Source organism: Carcharodon carcharias, chromosome 5 (assembly GCF_017639515.1).
Source record: "Carcharodon carcharias isolate sCarCar2 chromosome 5, sCarCar2.pri, whole genome shotgun sequence".
Lineage (NCBI taxonomy): Eukaryota > Metazoa > Chordata > Chondrichthyes > Lamniformes > Lamnidae > Carcharodon > Carcharodon carcharias.
In genome coordinates, this window is record NC_054471.1 from 109,921,047 (window position 1) to 109,947,908 (window position 26,862).

General features: G+C 42.6%; 1 protein-coding gene across 4 annotated transcripts in view; it reads left to right on the forward strand.

Annotated features, from left to right (window-relative positions):
• The window catches only part of lyst (lysosomal trafficking regulator), a 364,467-nt gene that overhangs the window by 70,074 nt on the left and 267,531 nt on the right, over nt 1-26,862 (forward strand). For all 4 annotated transcript variants that reach the window (XM_041187582.1, XM_041187584.1, XM_041187583.1 and 1 more), the window contains exon 3: nt 25,139-25,334. In XM_041187582.1, coding sequence (XP_041043516.1) covers nt 25,139-25,334 — 196 coding nt within the window. The remainder of the gene's footprint in view (nt 1-25,138; nt 25,335-26,862) is intronic.

Genomic DNA, 26,862 nt, shown 5'->3' on the forward strand with positions numbered 1-26,862 from the left:
AATCTTAAATGCCTCTGAAATGGCCACTCAGTTGTCAAAACAAAAAAGGAAAGAAACTGGACGAATCACCCAGCATCAACCTAGGCACCAGAAATGACAATGGCAACCTCAGCCCTGTTGACCCTGCAGAGTCTTCCTTAGTAACATCTGGGGTTGAGTGCTGAAACTGGGAGAGCTGTCCCACAGACTTGGCAAGCAGCATAGTCATCCTCATGGAATCATACTTTACAGAAAATGTCCCAGACAGCACCATCATCATCCCTGTGCCGCTGCCAGGACAGGCCCAACAGAGGGAGTTTCCCTGGGAGTCCTCAACATTGACTCCGGACCCCATGAAGTCTCATGGTATTAGGTCAAACATGGGCATGGAAACCTTCTGCTGATTACCATGTACCGCTCTCTCTCAGCCGATGAACCAGTAATCCTCCATATTGAACACCAATTGAACACCGAGGGCAAGGGCGTAGAATGTACTTTGGTTGGGGAACTTCAATGTCCAGCACCAAGAATGGCTCGGTAGCACCACTACTGACTGAGCTGGCCAAATCCTAAAGGACATAGCTGCTAGACTGGGTCTGTGGCAGGTGGTGAGGTAACCAACAAAAGGGAAAAACATACTTGATCTCATCCTCACCAAACTGCCTCCCGCAGATGCATCTGTACATGACAATATCAGTATGCGTGACACTATGGCACTACCATCGGGCTAAATGGGATAGGTTTTGAACAGATCTAGCAACTCAAGACTGGGCATCCATGAAGCACTGTGGGCCATCAGCAGCAGCAGAATTGTACTCAAACACAATCTGTAACCTCATGGCCCGGCATACCTCCACTCTACCATTACCATCAAGCCAGGGGGATCGACCCTGGTTCAATGAAGAGTGCAGGAGGGCATGCCAGGAGCAATATCAGGCATACCTAAAAATGAGGTGTCAATGTGGTGAAACTACAACACAGGACTACTTGCATGCCAAACAGCATAAGCAGCAAGTGATAGACAGGACTAAGCGATCCCACAACCAACGGATCAGATCTAAGCTCTGCAGTCCTGTCACATCCAGTTGTGAATGGTGGTGGACAATTAAACAACTCACTGGAGAAGGTGGCTCCACAAATATCCCCTTCCTCAATCATGGAGGAGCCCAGCACAGTAGTGCAAAAGATAAGGCTGAAGCATTTGCTACAATCTTCCGCCAGAAGTGCCAAGTGGATGATCCATCTTGGCCTCCTTTGGAGGTCCCCATAATCACAGATGCCAGTCTTCAGCCAATTCTATTCACTTCACGTGATATCAAGAAACAGCTGAAGGCACTGGATACTGCAAAGGCTACTGGCCCTGACAATATTCCGGCAATAGTACTGAAGACTTGTGCTCTAGAACTTGCCGCGCCCCTAGCCAAGCTGTTACAGTACAGCTACAACACTGGCATCTACCCGGCTATTTGGAAAATTGCCCGGATATGTCCTGTACACAAAAAGCAGGGCAAACCCAACCTGGCCAATTACCGCCCCATCAGTCTACTCTTGATCATCAGTAAAGTAATGGAATGGGTCATCAACAGTGCTATCAAGCGGCACTTGCTTAGCAATAAACTACTCACTGATGCCCAGTTTGGGTTCCGCCAAGGCCACTCAGCTCCTGACCTCATTACAGCCTTGGTTCAACCATGGATAAAAAAGTTGAACTCCCGAGGTGAGGTGAGAGTGACTGCCCTTGACATCAAGGCAGCATTTGACCAAGTGTGGCATCAAGGAGCCCTAGCAAAACCGGAATCAATGGAAATCAGGGGTAAAACTCTCCACTGGTTGGAGTCATAGCTAGCACAGAGGAAGATGATTGTGGTTGTTGGAGGTCAGCCATCTCAGCTCCAGGACATCACTGCAGGAGTTCCTTAGGGTAGTGCCCTCGGCCGAACCATCTTCAGCTGCTTCATCAATGACCTTCCTTCCATCATAATGTCAGAAGTGGGGATGTTCGCTGTTGATTGCACAATGTGCAGCAACATTCACGACTCCTCAGGTACCGAAGCAGTCCATGTCCAAATGCAGCAAGACCTGGACAATATCCAGGCTTGGGCTGACAAGTGGCAAGTAACATTTGCACCACACAAGTGCCAGGCAATGACCATCTCCAACAAGAGAGAATCCAGCCATTGTCCCTTGATGTTCAGTGGCATTACCATCACTGAAGCCCCCCCCCCCCCCAAACGCTATCAACATCCTGGGGGTTCCCATTGACCAGAACTGAACTGGACTAGCCATATAAAAACTGTGGCTACAAGGGCAGATCAGAGGCTAGGAATTGTGCGACGAGTAACTCACCTGATTCCCCGAAGCCTGTCCACCATTTACAAGGCACAAGTCTGGAGTGTGATGGAATACATCCCACTGGCCTGGATGAGTGCAGCTTGCACAACACTCAAGAAGCTTGACACCACCCAGCACAAAGCAGCCTGCTTGATTGGCACCACATCCACAAACACATGCTCCCTCCACCACAGACGCACAATAACAGCAGTGTGTACCATCTACAAGATGCACTGCAGGAATTCTCCAAGGCTCCTTCGACAACATTTTCCAAACCCACGACCACTTCCACCTGGAATGGCAGGGGCAGCAGATAGATGGGAACACTACTGATTGTAAGTTCCCCTCCAAGTCATTCACCATCCTGACTTAGAAATATATCACCATTCCTTCACTGTCGCTGAAATCCTGGAACTCTCTTCCTAACAGCACTGTGGGTGTACCTACACCACATGGACTGCAGCGGTTCAAGAAGGCAGCTTACCACCACCTTCTCGAGGACAACTAGGGAATTAGCAATAAATGCTGGCCCAGCCAGCAAAGCCCACATCCCGTGGATGATTAAAAAAAAGGCTAGTTTGCAGGTACAGCAAGTAATTAGGAAAGCTAATAGGATTTATTTATTGTGAGAGGAATTGAATACAAAAATAGGGAGGCTATGCTTCAGTTATACAGGACACTGGTGAGACCACATCTGGAGTACTGTGTACAGGATTTGTGGTCTTATTTGAGAATAGATGTAAATGCATTTGAAGCAGTCCAGAGAAGGATTACTAAACTAACACCTGGAATGGGCAGGGTTGTCGTATGAGGAAAAGTTGGACACATTTGGCTTGTATTCGCTGCAGTTTAGAAAAGTAAGAGGCGACTTGATTGAAACATATATGAAACATATATGATCCTGTAGGGTCTTGACAGAGTGGATGTGGAGAGGATGTTCGCTCTTGTGGGAGAATCTAGAACCAGGTGTCACTTCAAAAATAAGGGGTTGCCCATTTAAGACAGAGATGAGGAGAAATCTTTTCTCTGAGGGTCGTGAGCCTTTGGAACTTACTTCCTCAAAAGGCAGTCGAGCAGAGTCTTTGAATATTTTTAAGGCAGAGTTAGATAGATTCTTGATAAGCAAGGGAGTGAAAGGTTATTGGAGGTAGGTGGGAATGTGGAGTTGAGGTTACAGTCACGCCACCCATGATCTTATTTAATGGGAGAACAGGCTCGAAGGGCCAAGTCGACTACTCCTCCTAACCTGTATGTTTGGACAAAGACTGCAACTTTCCCAAAATGACTTAAGATTGTGCTGATTCTCCGAAGCTACACTTTAACTGCCCTGAATGATTATACATTTTCTATTCACTCTCTCAAGGCAATTACTTTTGTCTTGGCAACCTTGCCTGTACTGATCCACTAGAGATACTGAATTCCTGTGGCAACCCCTCAACCTGCCATAATTAACTGTTGACTAGCAATGTCCCACATAAATGTTAATTTCCTAACAAGTACCCTACTCCTAACTCTCCGTCCTAACAAATGCACCCTTGCAAATGTCCTGCGGCAAATGCTAATCATTGGCGAGTGCAAAGACATATGAACACAGGAAATAGGAGCAGGAGTAGGCCATTTAGCCCCTTGAGCCTGCTTCGCCATTCAATTAGATCATGGCTGATCTTCTACCTTAATGCTGTTTTCCCACACTATTCCATATCCCTTGATGTCTTTACTGTCTAGAAATCTATTGATCTCTGTCTTGAATATACTCAATGACTGAGCCTCCACAGTCCTCTGGGATAGAGAATTCCAAAGATTTACCACCCTCTGAGCGACTAAATTCCTCCTCATCTCAGTCCTAAATTACCTACCCCTTATTCTGAGACTGTGCCCCCTGGTTCCAGTTCTACCAGTGCTCCCCCATTAACCCCCCCCCCCCCCCCCACCACCCCCAACCAGGCCAGGGGAAACCACCTTCCTGCATCTATCTTATTGAGCCCTGTAAGAATTTTGTATGTTTGAATGAGATCGCCTCTCAATCTTTCAAACGCTGGAGATTATAGGCTCAGTTTCCTCGCTCACTCCTCAAGACAATCCTATCATCCCAGGAAACAGTCCAGTGAACCTTTGTTGCACTCCCTCAATAGTAAGTGTATCCTTCCTAAGGTAAAGAAACTAAAACTGTATGCGATACTCCACATGTTGTCTCATCAAGCATCTGTACAGTTGCAGTAAACCAACATCACTTCTGTACTCATATCCTCTTGCAAAAAGGCCAACATACCATTTGTCATCCTAATTGCTTGCTGCACCTTCAATGACTCATGAACAAGGACACTCAGGTTCCTTTGGACATTAACACTTCCCAATCTCTCAACATTTCAAAAAATACTCTGCACTTCGGTTTTTCCCACCCAGTGGATAACTTCACATTATATTACTTCTGCCATTTTCTTGACCACTCACGTAGCTTGTCTAAATTCCCATGAAGTCTGTTTGCAACTCCTGGCAACTCCCATTCCTCAGTTATACCTATTTTTATATTCTTTTTGCAGGTAGCTTTGCAACTTTTGCCCAAGTATCTGCACCTGGATCAACACAACTAACAACTGCTAACCCATATTTGCAGCTCTTGACTGGTGGGAAGAGCGTTCCTAATGCCCCCAGAACAATATAAACTTAACTTATATCTCTAACTGGAGGTCCTTGGAATGTTCTAGGCCCAAGACCATTCTGCTAGCCAATCAACTTTGCTGCCGGAAGATGCTGTCAAAGGTTGTCCCTTCTAACTGCTAAACCAAAACTTGTATCTTTGACCAGAGGCCTTGAAACATCTAGTCCTCAGGCCACCTTCCTGGCCAGTCAGCATTGTAGCTTTGGGTTCTCTTTGCTGCTAAACTAGCTTGCTGGAGTCCAAATGTGTCCTAGCTGTAACTTCAGTTCATGCCCAAAGGATCCATGTGTTCTTTCTTAAAGCTACATCACAGTATTTGGCACTTAGAGATGCCAACTTTAAGTCTTCCTTAACAACATATCCCAAAATTCACAAATCATCTCAATAATACATAGAAATTAAGTCTTTTTGGCACTAACTTTATGTACAGTACAATTTGATAATTTAAGCATTATTAATTACACAAATATGTCAGCGAGGTGAAGTCCAACATTAGTCTCTAGGCAAGTGTCTTTGTGTGAAACAGCTGTGCTTTCTTTTTCCTTCTATTATCTTTTAGGATGAGGTGTTACTAGTCAAGCTTTGTGTAATGGAAACTGGATGTCTTTGCTGGAACTAAATACCAGTGAAAATTACATTTTTTTTTACTGTATAATCCCTGTGACAATCAGTGGCACTTTGCATGAAAATGGTCCAGTGGAAGGCTAATGAGAGATTGAACAAGCATTATTTGTGCTCTAGTACCTGACTATGCAATACAAGTCACATGTAGATCAAAGCATTTTCATTTTAGCTAATTTCCTGTTCACCATCCATACCTTGATCTTGAAGATGTAGTGTCTCCTGCATATCATTTTAAAACTTAGTGAAGAGGTCCCTGACCATATTAAATTATACAAAATCAGAAAGCCAGAAGTTCCATTTTACCACAGTTGCTTTTTCCTGTATTTAACTGGTTGTATACCTAACTTGGGAATTGTTGAAGCTGACACTGGATGTTGAAGCAAACAGGAAATATTCCATTCACTGTTCTATAAACACATGAAAATTAAGTTTGATTTGTGGGATACTTTAAGCTAAAAAATGACAAGTGTTTATCTATCTATTTAGTATTAACCATGCACACTTTCTGTCCACAAACCCACTTCCTGTGCCAAGACTCAGCTTTTCATATTGATAATATCGAAACTGTGCATGTAAACACTTCTAATGGAATCGAGACATGAACAGTTATAATGCCAAAACCCTTTCTTTGTCGTTTTGTCAGTCTGCCATGTCTGTCCTTCTTGTGCAATTTCCTACAAAGCATAAGACAGCCAAATCTCCCCTTTTTTTGGTACCTATGATCTCAGTGCATTGTTGTCACTTCATTAGTTTCTGAAAATGCTGTTCCTGTGATCCAGCTACAGTACTGAGAAGTGACCATTGTCTCTGTCTCTTTCCACAGTGTGCCCAATACAAGCTAGCTCCATGTTCAGCATTAGCAGACCTTTTTTTTTGGGTCTTGCTCTTCACATCTTTGCTGCATATTACACGCGTTGCCCTCGTACTCGATCCAGAACCCATCATCAGCATATGGCTTGATCCTAACTTACTGTCCATTAGAGCTTTGTTGTTTAGGAAAGAAATACAAGACTATTTCTCCAAAGATACTTCAGCTCTGTTATGCGATTAATGAGGAATCTCTGTCCTAGTTAAGTCTAAATCTGTTTGACAGATAATTCTGATTTATTCCTATGTGTCGAAAACTGCTTCCAAGTTTAGCTATATTATCCAGTGTAAACATTGTGATACTTGCTGTGTTTTTTTCAAATCAAAGGAAGCTGTTGCTTGCTGTTTCATTTTTATGTTCTCTGTTAGTAAGACTTGACTCCAATGAAAGCTTGGGTTCTCAATCTAATGAGTCATTAAACTGAGGGCTATTCATGTGGAGGTTGAAAATCTTACTATTTGAATAAGATAGGGGAGTTCTTCTGGTATTCTAGCTAACATTCTTCCCTCAATCAAACCTGGCAACAGATTCACAAGTATATTTTTTGTATGACAGTAATGCTATGACTACTTTAGTATGACAGAAAAAGCTTATAATGGGATGTCTATTTTGATTCTCCATTCGATGGCCCCCTGAAATGTTGAGTGGCAAAAAACTGTCGTCCTGCAATAGATCTCAGTGAATAGGTAGATGTGGTGCATTCCATAATCTGGTACTCGTGGCCACATTTGCACTTTGGGTCTTTCCTTGTTTTTCACTGATGGGGATGATCAATGGATTGGTCATGCTCTATGATGATTTGGCTGAATACAGTTAATCCTGTTGAGTCAGTGATGAGGTATTGTTTTTATTTTGCAAATGTTCCATGATTCCATCCACCTGGATAGTAGGTTGATATCAGCTGCAAGAATATTAGTTATGGTTTCGCAGAATGGCTGGTACGTTTTTAAGCACTTTCTTCACAGGTTTTTTAAGTCTACCTGAATGTGAAGGTTAATGCTGCTTGTGACTTTTTTTTAATCGGAAGTATGATGGTGCTGTGAGAAATGGCAGATGAGGTACTATGGGAGAGCACTGATTTTCGTTCAATTGGAGTGGACTTAAGCATCTCTGACACTGTCCTTGTGGTGGTGTTTAGCTGCAAATCCACAATCTTTATGTGGCAGCTGCAGGACTATGAAGCAGAACTGTATTCCGCAACAGAGTAAACTTCAGGCCACTTGTAGTGCGAAGTGTTCTGGCTGTGTTGATGAGATGAGGCCATTGGTTAGAGTCCTGCCCAGAGTGACACCCAGGTATTTTGGGTGGGGGTCATGGGTAAGTTGCCTTCCACAATAGGAAAGGCTGAGTTCTTTCCTGACGGTGATATTGTTTAAATTAAATGCTGACACAACTGTTTTCTCTGGATTAAGATGGAGGTGTCAATTCTGGAATTAGCATTCCAGTAGGCACAGTTCGCTGGTGAGCATTCTACTTCCTTCCTTTAGCATCGACGCCTGCATCAACATAGCTAGTTCATCAGCGTAGATGAACTCCTGGGATTCGGTGCAGGGCATGTCCACCATTTGGAGGCCAGTGCGAGCACTGACCATTGCCGAGCATCCATCTTTGGCTGGTCTTGTCACCAAGATGAACACAGAACTTACCATTGAGATTTAGGGCATTGATAAGCCTAAAGTGTTTGTGAAATTAAATGTTTGTTAAAAGCTTTGGCAGCAGGCCTTCACATCAGACTTGTCATTGGCATACAACACAGTATATGAAGTCTGTGACAGTGAGAAAGTTCCTTGGTCCTACAAGTTTTACAAATCATACATAGGTTGAAATTGGGGTTCTGTGTTCCTTTTTAATGACAAAACATGGATTAGTAATATAATTAATGTATGTGACATACTGGATGGAAAATCATGTGATAAGCTGATATGTTACCCCTGGTCCTGACTTTAACATTCACAATCTTGCCTCATTGAGGGACAAAATTATTTCATTTTCAGGACTGATGAGTTTTGACTGACCTTGATTTCTTTTCTGGAAAGCAGAAAACTACAGATTCTGAAATCTGAAATCGAAACCAAAAATGCTAAAAATACTCAGCAGGACTGGCAGCACCTGTGGAGAGAGAAAACAGGGTTAACATTTCAGATTGATGACCCTTCATCAAACCTGGGAAAAGTTAGAAACTTAATAGGTTTTGAGTTGGGGGTGGGTGGGAAAAGGGACAAAATTTGTTGACAAGTGGACTCTGGTAGAGGGAAAGATCGGTTCTGTTGAAGGGTCATGAGGACTGAAACGTCAACTCTTTTCTTCTCCGCCAATGCTGCCAGACCTGCTGAGTTTTTCCAGGTAATTCTGTTTTTGTTTTGGATTTCCAGCATCCGCAGTTTTTTGTTTTTATCTCTGGTAGAGGCATTGCCATAGAGGATGCACTAGGGAACTGCTAATGAGACAAACTTTTGTTTAAAGCCAAAGCAGGCAGATTAACTCTGGATTGGTAAAGGCATTTCCATCAGGAATGAACAAGGGAATGGCTGTCCCCAAGTTTTTTTTTAGATGAAAAAAGTGCAATGGATTGTGGACATGCTCTTTCTGTTTGCAAAGGATAGGGCCCTGTGTGTGAATATATATAGTTTCTAGCACACGTAAATGAACCAAAGTCCATGTCCAAATGCAGCAAGATCTGGACAATATCCCAGCTTGGCCGACAAGTGGCAAGTAACATTCACACCACACAAGTGCCAGGCAATATCCATATCCAACAAGAGAGAATCTAACCAGCGCCCCATGACATTCAGTGGCATCACTGAATCCCCCACTACCAACATCCGGGGCGGGGGGGGGGGGAGGGGGGGGCGTTATCATTAACCAGAAACTGAACTGGACCAGCCATATAATGACTGTGACTACAAGAGCAGGTCAGAGGCTAGGAATCCTGCAATGAGTAACTCACCACCTGACTCCCCAAAGCCTGTCCACCATTTACAAGGCACGAGTCAGGAGTGTGATGGAATACTCTCCATTTGCCTGGATGAGTGCAGCTCGCACAACACGAAGTTTGCTGATGATTGCACTGTCTAATACTATTCGTGAATGATACTGAAACAATACGTGTCTGTATGCAGCAAGATCTGGATTACATTCAGACTTTGAATGATGTGACAAGTAACATTGTGTCACACAAGTGCCAGGCAATGGCCATCTCCCCTTGACATTCAATGGCATTACTATTGCTGAACCCCAAACCATCAACATCTTTGGCGGGGTTGGGGGAGCTACCATTGACCAGAAACTGAACTGGACTAGCTATTTAAATACTGTGGCTACAAGAACAGGTCAGAGTCTAGGTGTTCTGTGGCAAATAACTCACCACCTGACTCTCCAAAGATGACCCTTTAAGTTTCTCAACTCTAGTACTGGGCACAATTTCAAAATGTGCAGATAACACAAAACTTGGAAGTACTGTGAACTTTGAGGGGGATAGTGTTAAGCTGTGAAGTTAATAAGGATTACACTTTGATAGGACATAGGTTGGTGAAATGGGCGGACACAAAATTTAATGTAGAGAAGTGTGAAGTAATTCCTTTCGGTAGGAAAACATAAAATAAAGGATTCAATTTTGAAGTGAGTGAAGTCTACAAGACAAGTCAGGAGTGTGATCGAGCACTCTCTACTTTCCTGGATGAGTGCAGCTTCTTCAACACTTGAGAAATTCAACATCATACAAGGCAGTGCAGTCCACTTGATTGGCCATCTAACACCTTAAACATTCACTCCCTCTACCATAGTTGCATGGTGGTGGCGGCAGCAGTGCGTACCATATGCAAGATACACTGCAGCAACCCTCCAAGCTTCCTTCAACAACACCTTCCAAACTCAAGACCTCCAGTGCCTAGAAAGCTGGGGACACTAGACGAATGACAATGCCTGCAAGTTCCCCTTCAAGCCTCGCACCACCTTGACTTTGTACTATATAGTTGTTCCTTCAGTATTGCTGGTCAAAATCCTGGAACTCACTCCCTAACATTGCTGAGAGTGTACCTACACCACCTGGACCACAGCAGTTCAAGAAGGTGGTTCACTATCACCTCATGGGCAGTTAGAGATGGACAACAAATGCTGGCCATGCCATTGACACTCCCATGAAAGAATAAAAACAATCGTACTTGTATAGTGTTTTTGACATGATAAAAGATTCCAACGGCGCTTCATAAGAGCAGAACAAAACTTGACACTGAGCCATACCAGACGGTAGTAGGGCAGATGGCCAAAAGCTTGGTCAAAGTGAGTGATTATAAGGTATATCTGAAAAAAAGAGATGTATAGAGGCAGAGAAGTTGAGAGGGGGAATTCCAGACCTTAGAGTCTACGCAGCAGAAGGTTTGGTCACCAAATGTGTGCAATTAAAAGTGGGGTTGATAAGCAGGCCAGATTTAGGTGAACGCAGATATAGAATCATAGAATGCATACAGCACAGAAAGGAACCATTTGGCCCTTGTGTCAGTACTGGCTTTCTGCTGGAGAAATTCACCTAGTTGCCACTCCTCTTCCTTTTTCCCATAGCCCTGAAAACTTTTCCTCAGATAATGATCAAATTCTCTTTTAAAAGCCACAATTGAATCTGCCTTCATCACACATTCAGGCAGGGCATTCCAGATCCTAACCATTTGTTGGGTAAAAAGATTTTTCCTCATATCGCCATTGCTTCTTTTGCCAATCACATTCAATCAGTGTCCTCTGGTTCTCAATGCTTCCACCAATGGGACCTGTTTTTCACTATCTACTCTGTCTAGACTCCTCATCATTTTGAACACTTCTATCAAATTTCCTCTCAACCTTCTCTAAGAACGTCTCTGGAGAACATCCCAGGAACCATTCTCATGAACCTTTTCTGCATCCTGTCTAATGCCTTCATATCCTTCCTAAAGTGTGGCGCCCAGAACTGGACACAATACTCCAGTTGAGGCTAGACGAGGTTTATCCAGGTTTATCATAATTTCCTTAGTTTTTTGTTTGCTCTTTGCTCATGTTAAGCCCAGAATTCCATATGCTTTATTAACCATTTAACCAGTCCTGCAACCTTCAATGATTTATACATGTATACACTCTGGCCCCTCTGTTCCATCACCCACTTCGGAATTGAATCCTTTGTTTTATATTTTCCTACCGAAAGGAGTTACTTCACACTTCTTTGCATTAAATTTTGTGTCCGCCAATTTCACCAACCTATGTCCTATCAAAGTTTAATCCTTATTAACCTCGCAGTTTAACACTATCCCCTTCAAAGTTCACAGCACTTCCAAGTTTTGTGTTATGTCCGCATTTTGAAATTGTGCCCTGTACTAGAGTTGAGAAACTTATAGGATCACTTGGTAGATATCAACCCCTGAAGGGTTGTGATCGGATTGACTATTTCTCACTGGTGTGGTGGGAATAAGAGAGCACAAGTTTAACATCAATAAAAATTATTAAAGGAGAAGTTAGAATGCACTGCTCTAGAGAATGTGGAATTCTCTGCCTCAACCCATTTTTAATGTAGGACTTACTTTAAAAGGGAATTAGATAGCTGCTTGAAAAGAGGAATTATGGCAAAAATGAACCAGTTCTGTCCAGTTCTAGTTTAAATTCAATCATTGGACATGACAAGGCTTAATTTTTAAAGAGAAATCTGCCGTAAGTTTAGCTTGACACAAAAGTTATAAGATTAGATGGTTGCTTGTAAAATGAGGAACTGAGCTGCTTGAGATAAATTTAGACCCTGTTTGCATCAGTTACCCGTAGAACGGACAATTTCATTTTTGAACGTGGTTGAGTGTTACTCAAATCCAGGAGGGCCTGGTAGCTGATTTCGATAATGAGGATGCAGAAACTGTTTGATTTGAGGAGTTGGTATGGAACTTCTGAAAGGTAGTTGAGACTTAGGTGGCACTTGCAGAGGTAAGACATAGTCAGAGAAAAGAAACATTGTGTATGAAAGTTATTTACAAAAGAAAAGCTGAACATTTTGATTGCAATTTCTATTTCTTTCCTTTTGAAGACCTAGATGAAATAATTCCTGTTATAAATATATAAATTATTCATTTCATTATTTGGTTAAATTTACTTAGTAGTTTAAACTGAAAATGAAGCCTGTTGTCATGATACTTCATCTCATTATTGAATGTAGGAGAGAATTTAAAGATATAAACTCCAGTAATTTAACTAATAGAATACAATGCAACTACATTTATATATTTAAAAAATTGTGATGGTTATCATAGGGATGGTACTGAAGACAAACCTATCTTTTAAGACCAGTGACAATGCTCCTGAAGTCATAGAGAGTTAGGAGTGGAAAGAGTCACTGTAACAGGTAGGACTCTGGACGGGTGGGGTTTCCAAAAAAGTAGCATTAAAAAGTTCTAATAAAAGAAAATATTAAAGGTAATAGTTTACAGATAGATTATATGTTATGATCCCTGTAGAGACCAATAACTTTTAAAAAGAGATTTGAATTTCCTAGTGGCTGATGCAAAGAATCACACGATAAGGTTTCACATTTGTAACAAATTAAAATCAACATTGACTAAACATTGCTTACTAGGTGACTGATGTACGAAACCATGGAAAAATGATTTTCCCCATTAACTAATTAACACAACTGAAAACCCCAATGCCACATTTATACTTTATGCTACCCTCTCAGCAGATATGTAGCCTTGTAGATTCCAGCCCAAATCCCTCCCAGCATTTCGGCAGGCTCCTTTCTCCCTGACATGTCAAGGTGAACTTTCCAGTGTCCTTTTTAAACAAAACCTCAATCTTCACTCAATATTTTGAGCATAATTGAATGGATTTTCAACCACAAGGTCCACTTTGGTGACACGTTGATTCTTAAGTCTCCAAAAATCCCATCTGTTCGTCGTCTTTCCGTTAGAAAACCGACTCTTACAAGTATCTTCCCCATACAGCTGTTGCTTCCCTGCTTTGCACAGACAACAGCATCTTTCTCTCCCTCTCTCTCTCTCTCCCCCTTTCTCCCCTCTTTCTCTTGCTCGCTTGCTCACCAGGCTCTCTCAGTCTGTAAGTCTGGCAATAGTTAAGGGCAGTTCAACTTTCCTTCATGTCTAGATTTTAAAGCTTGCAACTTACTCAGTAGGTTTTAACCTGGGCCTCTGTCCCTGTGGCAACCAGTTCACATGGAGTTGCCTCTGGCCAGAATTGGTATGAAGTCACACGGGCTTGTCTCAAGTCAGAACTAGTATGAGGTCACATGCCACTCTCCAAAATATTCCATTTACCTTTAATTAAAGCAAACAGTTTAAAACATAACCATATTATAACATCCACTAGCCATAACAATGTCGACAAAATACATCCTTCTTGATATAAATAAGAGTTCCACATGGTGCCACTTGCAGTTGGAAATCTGAAGGATTAAAGTACTTTGTTGTTGAAATAGACTGAAGGATACATTCCTTAATAAGTTATTGTACAGCACAGAAAAAAAAAATATTTTATGTAACTACAATGGTTTACCACACACAACTTTGTTTGGTTACACAAATCGAAGCATCTTGTATTTAAAAAGAGCCACGAGGAGGTAACTATTAAAGTAGATAAAAGGAAAAAACTGCAGATGCTGGAAATCCAAAACAAAAACAAAAATACCTGGAAAAACTCAGCAGGTCTGACAGCATCTGCAGAGAGGAACACAGTTAACATTTCAAGTCCGTATGACTCTTCAACAGAACTAAGGGAAAATAGAAAAGAGGTGAAATATAAGCAGGTTTGAAGGGGGGTGGGGGGGTGGGTGGTGGGGGCTGGTGGTGGGGGGGTGGGACAGGTAGACCTATCTAACTGTCCCACCACCCCGCCCCCACCCTTACACCAGCTTATATGTCACCTCTTTTCTATTTTTCCTTAGTACTATTAAAGTAGATGTGGCCTAAACATAAATCAATGAGTTGAACACTTCTGAAAAGAGAGACATGTTGCCGATACTTTTTTGTCTTGCACTCATCAGGACAAATGCAGAATCCCAAATTTCAAACGATCGCAACAGTTTATACTTCAGGAGTAAAGAGTGCTGATTGGTTGGCAAGTTGACTCTGGCCAAGGCGTTGCCATGAAGAAAGCAATGAGGAATTACAGGCTCCCCAAGCTCCTGGGGTAATTCAAAAAGGTGCAAGGCTTGAACACATTCCTTTTGTTTGCAGAGAATGAGTCCCTGCATATAAATGTATGTCACTTCTAGCAAGTGTAAATGAGCCATGTTATGAGCTTCACTGATTATCTTAAATTGGTTGTTAGTGTAGCTATTGGTGCACCAAGGATTGTTCACCAAGAACTTTGAATCTGCAGTGCCATGTAAGGGTTTCCTTACACAGCTTGATATGCTCCATCCCATGCTCAAATTCACTTTTGAGATGGAGCAGCCTAACTCACTCTCTTTCTTCAAAATGTTGGTTGAGAAATCCACTAATGGGTTCTCCACTCCTGTCTACCTCAAGCATACCTTCACTGGTAAATATACACATTGGGATTTGCATAGCTCCACGTGCTATAAGATTGCCCTTATCAGCAATCTTATAAATAGGGCCCTAGCCATTTGCTTACCTTGCAACCTATATGCAAAAATAGAGCGAGTAAAACCTATCCTATGGGACAATGGCAGAATCATAAAATTGTTACAGCGTAGAAGGAGGCTATCATATCTGCAACGGCGTGGTGATCCTGATCAGATCATTGGTTGCTGTGTATCGTACAAACTTGTAAATGGGCCAAAGGCCACTGCTTTTGTGCCTGTAAAGTGCCCAGTCCACCTCGAATTACCCTGGAAAGGCAAAGTATCTCAAAGATTTTGAACAACAGGTTAAGCATGTCGTTTCACGCTGCTACTATGCAGTGGCTACATGAGTGGTATTTTCTACTAACAGGATGCTCCAGTCAGTCCAAAAAGACTACCACACAATTGAGCAACATTGTGTATGAATTTCAGTGCTGGTGCAATGCCCGGTACATCGGCTGATTGAATCAAACGGCATGTTCCTTGTTAGTTTGTAATGGGCAGAGTACAGATCATACTTAACCAGCCTGCACTTGGAAAGTTCAAAACAAATGTCTGCTGTTAGATGTGATTCCATGATTGGGCAGCACTTGCTGAACAATCCTGAGTACTCCTCTAATAGATAGCTAACAACCAGTTTAAGATGATCAGTCAAATTCATAATGTGGCTCATTTATACTTTCTAGAAGCAACATACATTCATATGCAGGGACCCATTCTCTGCAAACAGAAGGATTATGTTCAAGCCTGTGCTTCTTTTGAGTTACCTGGGAGCTTGGGGAACCTATTGTTTCTTGTTGTTTTCTCCAGTAGTTTCCTGTTGTTTCCTCCAATAGTTTCCCGTTGTTTCCTCCAATGCAACACCTCGACCAATCAGAGTCAACTTGCCAACCAGTCATTGAATGTCTTCAGCATTCAGACCGCTGCAAGAGTTCCACAGGGTATTGTCTTAGGCCCAACCATTTTCAGCTGCTTCATTAATGACCTTCCCTCCATCATCAGATCAGAAGTGAGGTTGTTCATTGATTTTTATACACTGTTCAGTGGTGTTCGCAACTTCTCAGATACTGAAGCAGTCAGTGCCTGCATACCTCAAGACCTAGACAGCATTTGGGCTTGGGCTGATAAATGGCAAATAACATTTGCGCTGCCATGTTACTGAGCGGGAATCTGGTAGGCAGGCAGTGACCATCTGCCACAAGAAAGAACTTAACCATCTTCCCTTGACATTCAACGCCATTACCATCACTGAATCCCCCACCGTCAACATCCTGGGGGTTGCCATTGACCAGAAACTGAACTGAAACAACCATTTAAACACTTGATACCACAAGAGCAGGTCAGTGACTGGGAATTTGGTGTAAAGTAACTCACCTTCTGACTTCCCAAATCCTGTCCACCATCTACAAGTCAGGAATGTTATGGAATTCGCTCCACTTGCCTGAATGAGTGCAGCTCCAGTAATGCACAAGAAACTCAACATCATCGAAGGCAAAGCAGTCCACTTGATTGAAACTCCATCCACCAGCTGAGCATTCACTCCCTCCACTACTCACCTGCTAACAGCAGTATTATGTTCAAGAGACACACTGCAGAAGCTTGCCAAGACTCCTTCCAAACCTGAGAAAAGAACAAGGGCAGCACACACCATTCTGACTGAAAATTATGTTGTCAATAGCTCTGATGAAATGTCATTGACCTGAAGCATTAACTCTGTTTCTCTTTGTACACGTGCTGAGTATTTTCAGCTTTTTCTGTTTTTATTGTACAGCAACAACTTGTAATTTTATAAAGGGCCTTTAACATAGTAAGATATGCCAAGGTGCTTCACAAGAGCTTTATCAAACAAAACTTGATACCAAGTCAGATGAGGTATTAGGACAGATTACCATAAAGCTTGGCGAACGGGGTAGGTTTTATGGGTATCTTAAAGTTAGAATGGAAGATAGAGAAGCAGAGTGGCTTAGGGAGGGAATTCGAGAGAAAGGGCCTAGGTGGCTGAAGGCATGGCTGTCAGTGGTGGAATGATTTAAATCAGGGATCCCATGAGACAAGAATTGGAGGAGTACAGACATATTGGAGGGTTGTAAGGCTTGAGATTACAAAGATGGGTGGAGTGAGGCCATGGAGAGATTTGAAAACAGGGTTGAGAATTTTAAAATAAGATGGTGCTTAACCAGGAGCCAGTGTAGGTTGGTGAGCACAAGGGTGGCTGGTGAACTGGACTCCATTCAAGTTAGGGTACAGGCAACAGAATTTTGGATGACCTAAAATTTACAGAGGGCAGAACCTAGGATCCTATCAGATCACAATGTATACTATGTGGAAGATACAGTGCAAGTATATGCGATATCTTTGTAACAGGCATTTAACAGTAAAGGGAGCTTGGAGCTACTTAAAGTGCATGGAGTCTCTTTCTTTTTTGCTAACTCTGAAATAAGAGCATTACAGAGTGTATTGAAGAGTTTGTCATCTTGCCACACCTGTTCAAGGGTTTCAGCTATACCAACCCTTTTTGAATAGAAATATTTTTGAAAAATTCTACCATGAATGCATTCAAGTACAATCATTTAATCACCCATCTATTTGCCAATTCATTGAGCTCTTTGAGGCACAGATTGCTCTTGGATTTCTACTGTTTAGATGGTTTCTCCTCATCTAAGTAGGTCTCTTGTAAAAGACTAAGACTAAGTCAAGCTTTAACTGATGCCAAGGGCAGTCACTCTTACCTCACATCTTGAATTCAGTTCTTCTACCCTTGTTTAGACCAAGGGTGTAATGAAGTCTGGTGCTGAGTGGTCCTGGCGGAAACGAAACAGGGCAATTGATGAGCAGGTTATTACTGAGTAAGTGCCACTAGACAGCACTGTCAATGACATCTTCCATTACTTTGCAGATGATTGAGAGTAAACTGATGGGGCATTAATTGGCTGGATTGCATTTTTATTTTATTCTTTCATGGGATGTGAGCATTGCTGGCAAGACCAGCATTTGTTGCCCATTCCCTAATTGCCCTTGAGAAGGCAGCGGTGAGCAGCCTTCTTGCACTGCTGTAGTCCATCTGGTGTGGGTATACCCACAGCACAGTTAGGAAGGGAGTTCCAAGCTTTTGACACAATGATAGGGAAGGTGATATATTTCCAAGTCAGGATGGTCTGTTACTTGGAGGGATCTTGCAGTCAGTGTTGTTACCATGCATCTGCTGCTCCTGTCTTTACTAAGTGGTAGAGGTTGTGGGTTTGGAAGGTGCAGTCAAAGGAGCCTTGGCGAGTTCTGTAATACACCTTGTATATGGTACACACGCTGCCATTGTGCACCATTGTATGCTGGTGGTATAAGGAGTGAATTTTTAATGTGGTGGATGGTATGCCACTCAACTAGGCTGCTTTGTCCCAGACGGTGTCAAGCTTCTTGAGTGTTGTTGGAGCTGCACTTATCCAGGCAAGTGGAGAGTATTCCATCACACTCTGGACTTGTGCCTTGTAGATGGTGGACCAACTTTGAGGAGTCAGGAGGAGTTACTTGCTCCAGAATTCTGCAGCCTCTGACCTGTTCTTGTAGTCACAGTGCTTATAAGGCAGGCCCAGTTAAATTTCTGGTCAATGGTGACCCCCCAGGATGTTGATACTGGGGGATTCAGCAACTGTAGTGCCGTTGAATGTCAAGCGACATGGTTAGATTCTCTCTTGTTGGAGATGGTCATTGCCAAGCACTTGTGTGGAGCAAATGTTACTTGCCACTTATCAGCGCATGCCGGAATGTTGTCTACGCTTAGCTGTATATGGACAGGGACTGCATCAGTATCTGAGAAGTTGCAAATAATGCTGAACACTATGTAATCATCAAACATCCCCACTTCTGGCCTTATGATGGAGGAAAGGTCAATGATAATTCTATATAAAGTACTGTTTCGGCCTCAACTGGAGCATTGCATCCTATTCTGGGCCCCACACTTTAGGAAGGATGTGAAAGCATTAGAGAGGATGCAGAAAAGATTCACAAGGATGGTTGCAGGGATGAGATAATTTGGAGAAACTGCTGTTTTCCTTAGAGAAGATTGAAGGAGAGGACAGAGTATATTGAGAAGAAACTGTTCCTATTGGTGGAAGGATTGAGAACTAGAGGGCACGATTTAAGGTGATTGGCAAAAGCAGCAACATGAGTAAAACATTGTTCACGCGTCTGAAATGCACTGCCTGAGAGTGTGATGGAAGCAGACTCAGTTGTGGTTTTCAAAGGAGAATTGGATCATCTGGCAAGGATAAAATTGCGGAGCTGTGGAGCAAAGGCTGGGAATAGGACAAGGTGAGTTGCTCTTACAGGGAGCTGGCACAGATGCACAGGTCTGAAAGGCCTCTTTCTGTGCTGTAACCATCCTATGACATCATGAAACAGCTAAAGATGGCTGGGCCTAAGACACTACCCTGAGGAACTCCTGCAATGTCGTGGACCTGTGATGATTGGCTTCCAATAACCATACCTATCTTTCCTTGTGCAATGTATGACTGTAACCAATGGAGAGTTTTCGCTCTGGTTTCCATTGGCTTCAATTTTGTTTGGGATCCTTGATGCCACATTCAATGAAATGCTGCCTGATGTCAATGGCAGTCACTCTCACCTCATCTATGTGCTTAAGGCCTATATCCTTATGTCCTATGTTTTGTGCACAGGGCATACCTGGGCAATTTTACACATTGTCAGGTAGATGCCAACATTGTAGCAGTACTGCAACAGCCTGGCTAGGGGCTCAGCTAGTTCTGGAACAGAAGTCTTCAGTACTACAGCCAGGATGTCGTCAGGGCTCATTGTCTTTACATAGCCACTGCCTTCAGCTATTTCTTAATATCAAATGGAGTGAAATTGAATTGACTGAAGGCTGGCATCTTGATGGTTGGGACCGTGGGAAGAAGCTGAGATGGATAATCAGATTAGTACTTTGGCTGAGGATGGTTGTAAATGCTTCAGCCTTGTCTTTTGTGTTGATGTGCTAGACTTCCCCATCATTGAGAATGGGGATGTTTTTAGAGCCTGCTCCTCTGATTAGTTGTTTAATTGTCCTCCACCATTCATGACTGGGATGTGACAGGACTGCAGAGCTTTGAACTGATCTGTTGGTTGTGGGATCACTTTGCTCTGTCTATTGCTTGCTGCTTTCTGCTGTTTAGCATGTATGTCATCCTGTTGTAGCTTCACCAAACTGGTACCTCATTTTTAGGTATGCCTGATGCTGCTCCTGGCATTCTTTCCTGCATTCTTCATTGAAACAGAATTGATTCTGTTTGGTTCAAACCAGGCTTGATGGCAGTGGTAGAGTGAGGAACGTGCCAGGCCATGAGGTTACAGATTACAGTTGAATGCAATTCTGCTCTTGCTGATGATCTACAGTGCTTCATGGGTGCCTAGTTTTGAGCTGCCAAAACTTCTGACTTTATCCTATTTAGCACAGTGGAGGGCATAGTTACTGTGAAGATGACTTTGACTCCACATGGTCTGTACGGTGGTCATTGTACCAATGCGATCATAGACAGATGCATCTGCGACAGGTACTTTGGTGACTATGATGTCCAGTAGAGTTTTCCCTCATTGATTCTCTTCACCACTTGCTGCTGGCTTATTCTGGCACATCTGTCCTGCAGGACTTGGTCAGTTCGGTCAGTACTGGTTCTACTGAGTCATTCTTGGCGATGGACATTGAAGTCCCCCACCCAGAGTATGTTCTGTGCCCTTGTTACCATCAGTACTATTTCAAGTGGTGTTGAATATGGAGTAGTACTGATTCAAAAGCTTAGGGAGGGTGGTAGGTGGTTATCAGCAGTAGGTTTCCTTGCCCATTCTTGTACTGAGAGACCTCATGGGGCCCCAATCAATGTTGAGGACTCCAAGGGCCATTCCCTCCTGACTGTATACCACTGTGCCGCCTCATGTGTCTGCCCAGCTGGTGGGAAAGCATGTACCAAGGATGGTGATGAAGGAGTCTGGGAAATTGGTTGTAGGGTGTGATTCAGTGATTATGACTGTGTCAGTCTGTTGCTTGACTAGTCTGATGCATAACTCACCCAATTTTGGCACAAGTCCCTAGATGTTAACGAGGAGGACTTTGTAGGGTTGTCTGAGCAGGGTGTGCTAAAGCAACATTCACTATATTTCAGTAATACTTCTTTGTTTGTAAAGTGCTTTGGTATGTGCTTTGTGCCGCGATTGGTGATATATAGATACAAGTCTTTCTTATGGAAGCTTGCTATGTGAAATTACACCATTCTGCTTTGCTTTTCCCTCTTTAGGTGGTTGAAGCATCTAGTTAATATATTGGATTTCTAAAGTTAAACAATGCTATGCATAGATGCATTTTTCTTAAAATCTTCCTTCCTTTTAATACAATGTTAATTGAGGCCTGTAGACAATAGTCCCCATCCCCTCTGCGCAGCCCAAAACCCTGAAGCAGCAAGTTATACTTGGGTATTGCTCTTATGCAGATTGTCCAGTATCGTCAATGTTTTTAAACAAAATGAGAGAATCTTCTGCTTATGTCTAAACAATTGCTGCAACGATGAAAAGAGCTTCCTACTTTCAAATTGACAGGGTGGAAGGATCTTATATTAAATGCCACCAGCATGAATGTTTTTGTTTCCATTTAATGAGACCAGCACTTCAACTCCTATAACCTGTCAAACTGTTATTTCTCATCATTAGGCAACCATTATTCGTTGGAGCCTCAAGAATAAGATCCATGTTATTTTGGGAGTCTAGCTGTGACGGATCGATTGCCAGTTTGAGATTTTGGTAGCCCTGGAAACCTGAGTGAAATATCCTGAAGATAGGTCTATGAAAGAGACATTAGAGCCTAAGCAACTTTCTCCTGATGACATTTTCCAAATTGTCCACCATCCCATGTGCTCATGCTTATTTCAAAGCAGACATGAGATGTTTTTCTGCCTCAGACAGCCCCCTTCCCAGTGAGACAATTCTGGTTTTATTTTTGGTCAGTTCCTGTTAAAGCAATGCCACATCCTGTTTTGCCTCATCTGTTCTTTTGATTCATACAATTTTTGACGTTGCAAAGAGAAACTGATTCCCCCTAGCTACTGCTGCTGACAAGTGCTTGTAGGCTCATTCTAGATTTTTAACCTCCTCCCCCCATCCCCTGTTTTATCTTTGCTAAAGTTTCAGAATTTAGAGAGAGACTTTGTCAGAGAACTTCTATTACCCAACTAATTCAATTCCAACTTTCATGGGTTCTGCTTAAAGACTAATAGAGAATCATCAGAATCTCCACCAATTTACCATCTTTATAACACCATCATCTGATTCTGGTGCAACTTTCTTCTTAGTTAATCTCAAGTGTGCTACTTTAACCCCATCAGTTTCTTTCCTTTTCCCTTGTCTTAAAAAGCTTGGTCAAAGAGTTAGGTTCTAAAGTGTGTCTAAAAGGAGGAAAGCGAGGTAGATGGACAAAGAGGTATGGAGAGGCTTCTCATGAGCTTAGGGCCTAGGCATCTGAAGGCATGGCCCCTCGTGTTGGAGCTATTAAAATTGGGGATGAACAAAGGTCAGAATGCGAGGAGTACAGATATCTCAGAGGGTGTGAGGCTGGAGGAGATGGGCAGGATTGGGGCTATGGAGGGATTTGAAAACAAGGATGAAAATTTTAAAATCAAGACATTGCTTGAGTAAGAGCCATTGTAGGTCAACAAGCTCAAGGGTGATAGTGGAAGGGGACTTGCTGTGAGTTAAGACATGGGCAGTTGAGTTTTGGATGACCTCAAGTTCACAGAAGGTAGAATATGGGAGAAAAGCCAGGAGTGCGATGGAATATTCAAGTTTAATGGTAAGGAAGGCATGAATGAGGGTTTCAGCAGCAGACGAGCTGAGACAGGGTGATGTTAAGAGGTGGAAATAGGCGTTCTTAGTGATGGCATGAATATGAGGTTGGAACCTTACCTCAGGGTCAAATGTACCACTAAGGTTGCAAACAGACTTGTTTAAATTCGGACTATTGCAATGGGGAGGGATGGAATTGGCAGTTTGGGAATGGAGCTTGGAACTGGGATCTAAAACAATAGCTTCAGTCTTCCTAATATTTAATTGGAGGAAATGTTTGCTCATCAGTACTGAATATTGGATAAGCAATCTGATAGTTTAGCAACAGTGGAGGAGTCGAGAGCATTGATGATGGGCTAGAGCTAGGTATCGTCAGCATGCATGTGGAAACTAATGGCATGCCTTAAGGAGATGTCGCCAAGGAGTAGATTATAGATGATAAATAGAAGGGGCCAATGATCAATCTTTAAGATACACCAGAGGCAACAGACAAGAACAGGAAGAGAAGCTATTGCAAGTGATTCTCTGGCTGTGATTGGATAGATAAGAATGGAACCATGTGAGACCATTCCCACCCACTGACACAGTGGAGAGTGTTTGGAGGAGGATGGTGTGGTCAATCATGTCAAAGGTCCCATGTACTTTGAGGGGGGAAGTTTACCTTTGTCAAAGTCACATAGGATATAAGTTGTGACTTTGATAAGAGCTGTTTCAGTATTTGGCAGGGGCCGAAACCAAATTGGAGGGATTCAAACATGGAGCTCCTGGAAAGATTGGAAATGACTTGTGAGTTGACAACATTTTCAGGACTTTGGAGAGGAAAGGGAGCTTGGAAATGGGACATAGATCATATGGGACCAAGAAGATGCACTCATGTCTTCAGTCCCTCTCAGTGCTTCTGTAACCATGGTTATATGGCCTACTTAAGCTCTTCATTTACTTTATTACTATAAACAGTGATCAACAGCCCAGTCTCAGATCCTCAAGACATCGATGAGTGATATTTCCATTCCTTTCAGCCCCTCAACTTTTGCCTTAGGTCTGCTCTCAAAACATCCCTGTTCAGTAGAACTCATTGTTTGCTGACCTCATTATCAGTGAGGCATTTTGAGATACATGGGTAATGTGGACTCTCATTTGCACAAATGTCAAATAAAGGTGGGATCAAGGACAGTTGTGGTGCCCCCATGGGTGATAGCTAATAGCTCTCCCTCTGGGATCACCCATGATGAATGTCATTGTGCTGAGATGCCTATGGAATCATATCACAATATGAATCAGCATCTTTGAGAGGAGTGACAATTGAGAGTGGATGATTGCATTGCTACAGAATTGAATTGCCGATTTGCTGTGCTATTAGTGACACCTGCCAGAAGCTGATTAGCACTGTTTTGAGATACTGCATATTCATTTTCAATTAGGCACAATAGCAATGCTAATTGTATGAAGATAATTGAGTTCACTACAGAATGGAAGACATATGACTAGAATTTTGTATGCAATCTAATTGTTCCCAAAGCACAACATGCAATATCCTAATACACAGACTGCTGATGATTGGTGGTATATAATATAAAATTGTTCATAGCTATCTTTTTTAGAACAGATTAGCTGACACTATTTCGTCACAGTCATGTTCCAATATAGAACATTGTAGAGAAGGTACAGTCTGTATTTCTTACTTACTAAATGAATAATAAAGCTTAGATGAAACAGTATGTCTGTGATGCTGGAATATGTGATGCTTTTTTGCAGTAGAGATCGTCCATGTGATATCACATGATGCCATGTGATTTTAACATTTCTGAGCCTGGAGCTTAGCTTTTTCTTCATATCATTGTGGTTTAGGGCGGAGAATTTCAATAACTGGTTCTAAATAAAAACTTACAGGAACTGTGTGGGAGCTTAAAGCTGCAGATATCCACAGTGAAACAAGATGTCTGAATAATGTGATGGATAAAATGTTTAACTCTGATAATCCTTTATCGTCTGAAATTAGTTTCTTGTATGATAATATGAATGATAGGTAAAAATAGGGGTGAGTTCCAACTCACTTTTACTTTGTAATTCTGTGAAATTTGTAAGTGACCTGGACTCTGAAATTTAATTTATTTTGATGCAGAGGGTGCTTGAAAAACAGACACATTCATCACCTATTGTTCTTTTACTTGGGTTAAAAGCTGAAACCTTTACTTTTGTAATTCTTACAGGAGGCAAACTTTTCAAATATAGCAGTAAGGAAATTAGGGTTCCAATAGGAGATTGCAATGTTGTCTACTTATGAAATGTTCTGAACAGCTTTTGCTTCTTTCAACAGCTCAGACATGAGCAGTGCCTGTAACACATTGGCACGGGAATTCCTGACAGATGTGCACCAGCTTTGCAATGCTGTGGCCCAGAGATCTGAGGGCAAAGAGGAGGAGGAGGAAAGTCACATGGTCGCACTGGGAGAATACCTAGTTCGAGGTCGAGGATACTTGCTACTTAGTACCTTGGATTCCATCATTGATCAGGTGCTGAATTAGTTTGCTTCATTGTAACGGGTGTGTCTTGTGTTTATCTCTCAACAGTTCTCAAGTTTAGAGGAGGTATTAAGTCAGGCATGGACGACTCTTCTGTTACTTTTATATTGTTTAGAATTTGGAGCATTTGAACAAATCTGTGCTAGTTTGATCAGCTCAAAACTGTCTAAATGTTTACTAATTGAACCTTAAATTATTGGTTCTAAGAGTTTTCCAACTATGATATTAAACTCACTAAGCTGCTGTTTCCCAGTTTATACTGCTTTTGTGAATGGGGGTATGTTGGTTACCACCTCATCTCAAAGGGACATGAGTGAAAATTATGGCCCAGATCTTCCAATCTCCAGATAGTCGGAGACTGGACGTACCTTGGAAGATGCACTACAGGACCCATTAGAAGTCCCAACGCACTGACACTTTGTGAATTACCTGGGAAGTATAAACATCTGATGGGCAGTTCCCCAGCTCCCCTGGACTCTCTGTGAAAGTCTCCAACTCTTGAGTTCGATCATTCGGACAGATCCAACTTACTTATCCGATTAGTTACTCAGAAAATATTACACAAAATTTTTAATGTAACTCCTGGGTAATTATACAGCTCCCCGACTACCCGCTTACCACCTGATTAGCCCTCACTACTGCCTCCCCCTGCTCATGACCACCACCCCCCCCCACCCCCCCACACCCCACCCCGACCCCGACTCCTACCTTGACCTGACCAGAGTGCCTGACAGCCCCCTCAACCCGACTCCACCATCTAGAACTCCACACTCCCTGACGACTTTCTGAACCCCCATCCTGACTTGACTAGCCTACAACCTGACAACCCCTCCCGACCTAATCTTATTACTCCTGACCCACCTACCCATTCACCCATTTCCCACCCTACCCACCTCCTCCACCTTTCACTCTCCCCAAATGCCACTCTGTCCCCCTTGCCCACTTACCTCACCCACCCTACACACCCTACCCTCTTACCTCACCTGCCCCACACCCTTACCCTCTTACCTTACCCACCTTACATCCATACCCTCTTATTGCATTCATTCTACTTCTTTCACACTTACCTTCTGCCTGTAGCTTTTCAAAGAAGCTTTGGAACTTGCAAACTATTTACTTAGCAGAATACGGCAACACTGTTGTAAATAGTGGGCATGGCTTATGCGCAGATTCCCTTCGCTGATGTCTCCGTGCTGATTGAGTTCTGCAGGATCCTTTATTGGAAGATTGCCCAGAAAAATCTAAGGGGGATAAGTGAGTATTTTTTGTCTGATCAGGGTTGGAAATAAGGGTTCTGTCGCTGATCAGAAGATTTGGGCCTGTGAGTGTTTGATTAATGTGCCAGTTGGGGTACTAGAGACAGAACAATTAAGTGTTCACAATGTAGTTGGAAGGTAAAGTGGTTCTCTGGAAGGATTAGTTTCTATATACCAGTTCAACCTCTTCTTTTTCTTGACATTTGTTATGGTCTTCTTGGCTAGTGGTAGCTTCCTGTAGAGGAGGGTGACCAGAATTATAC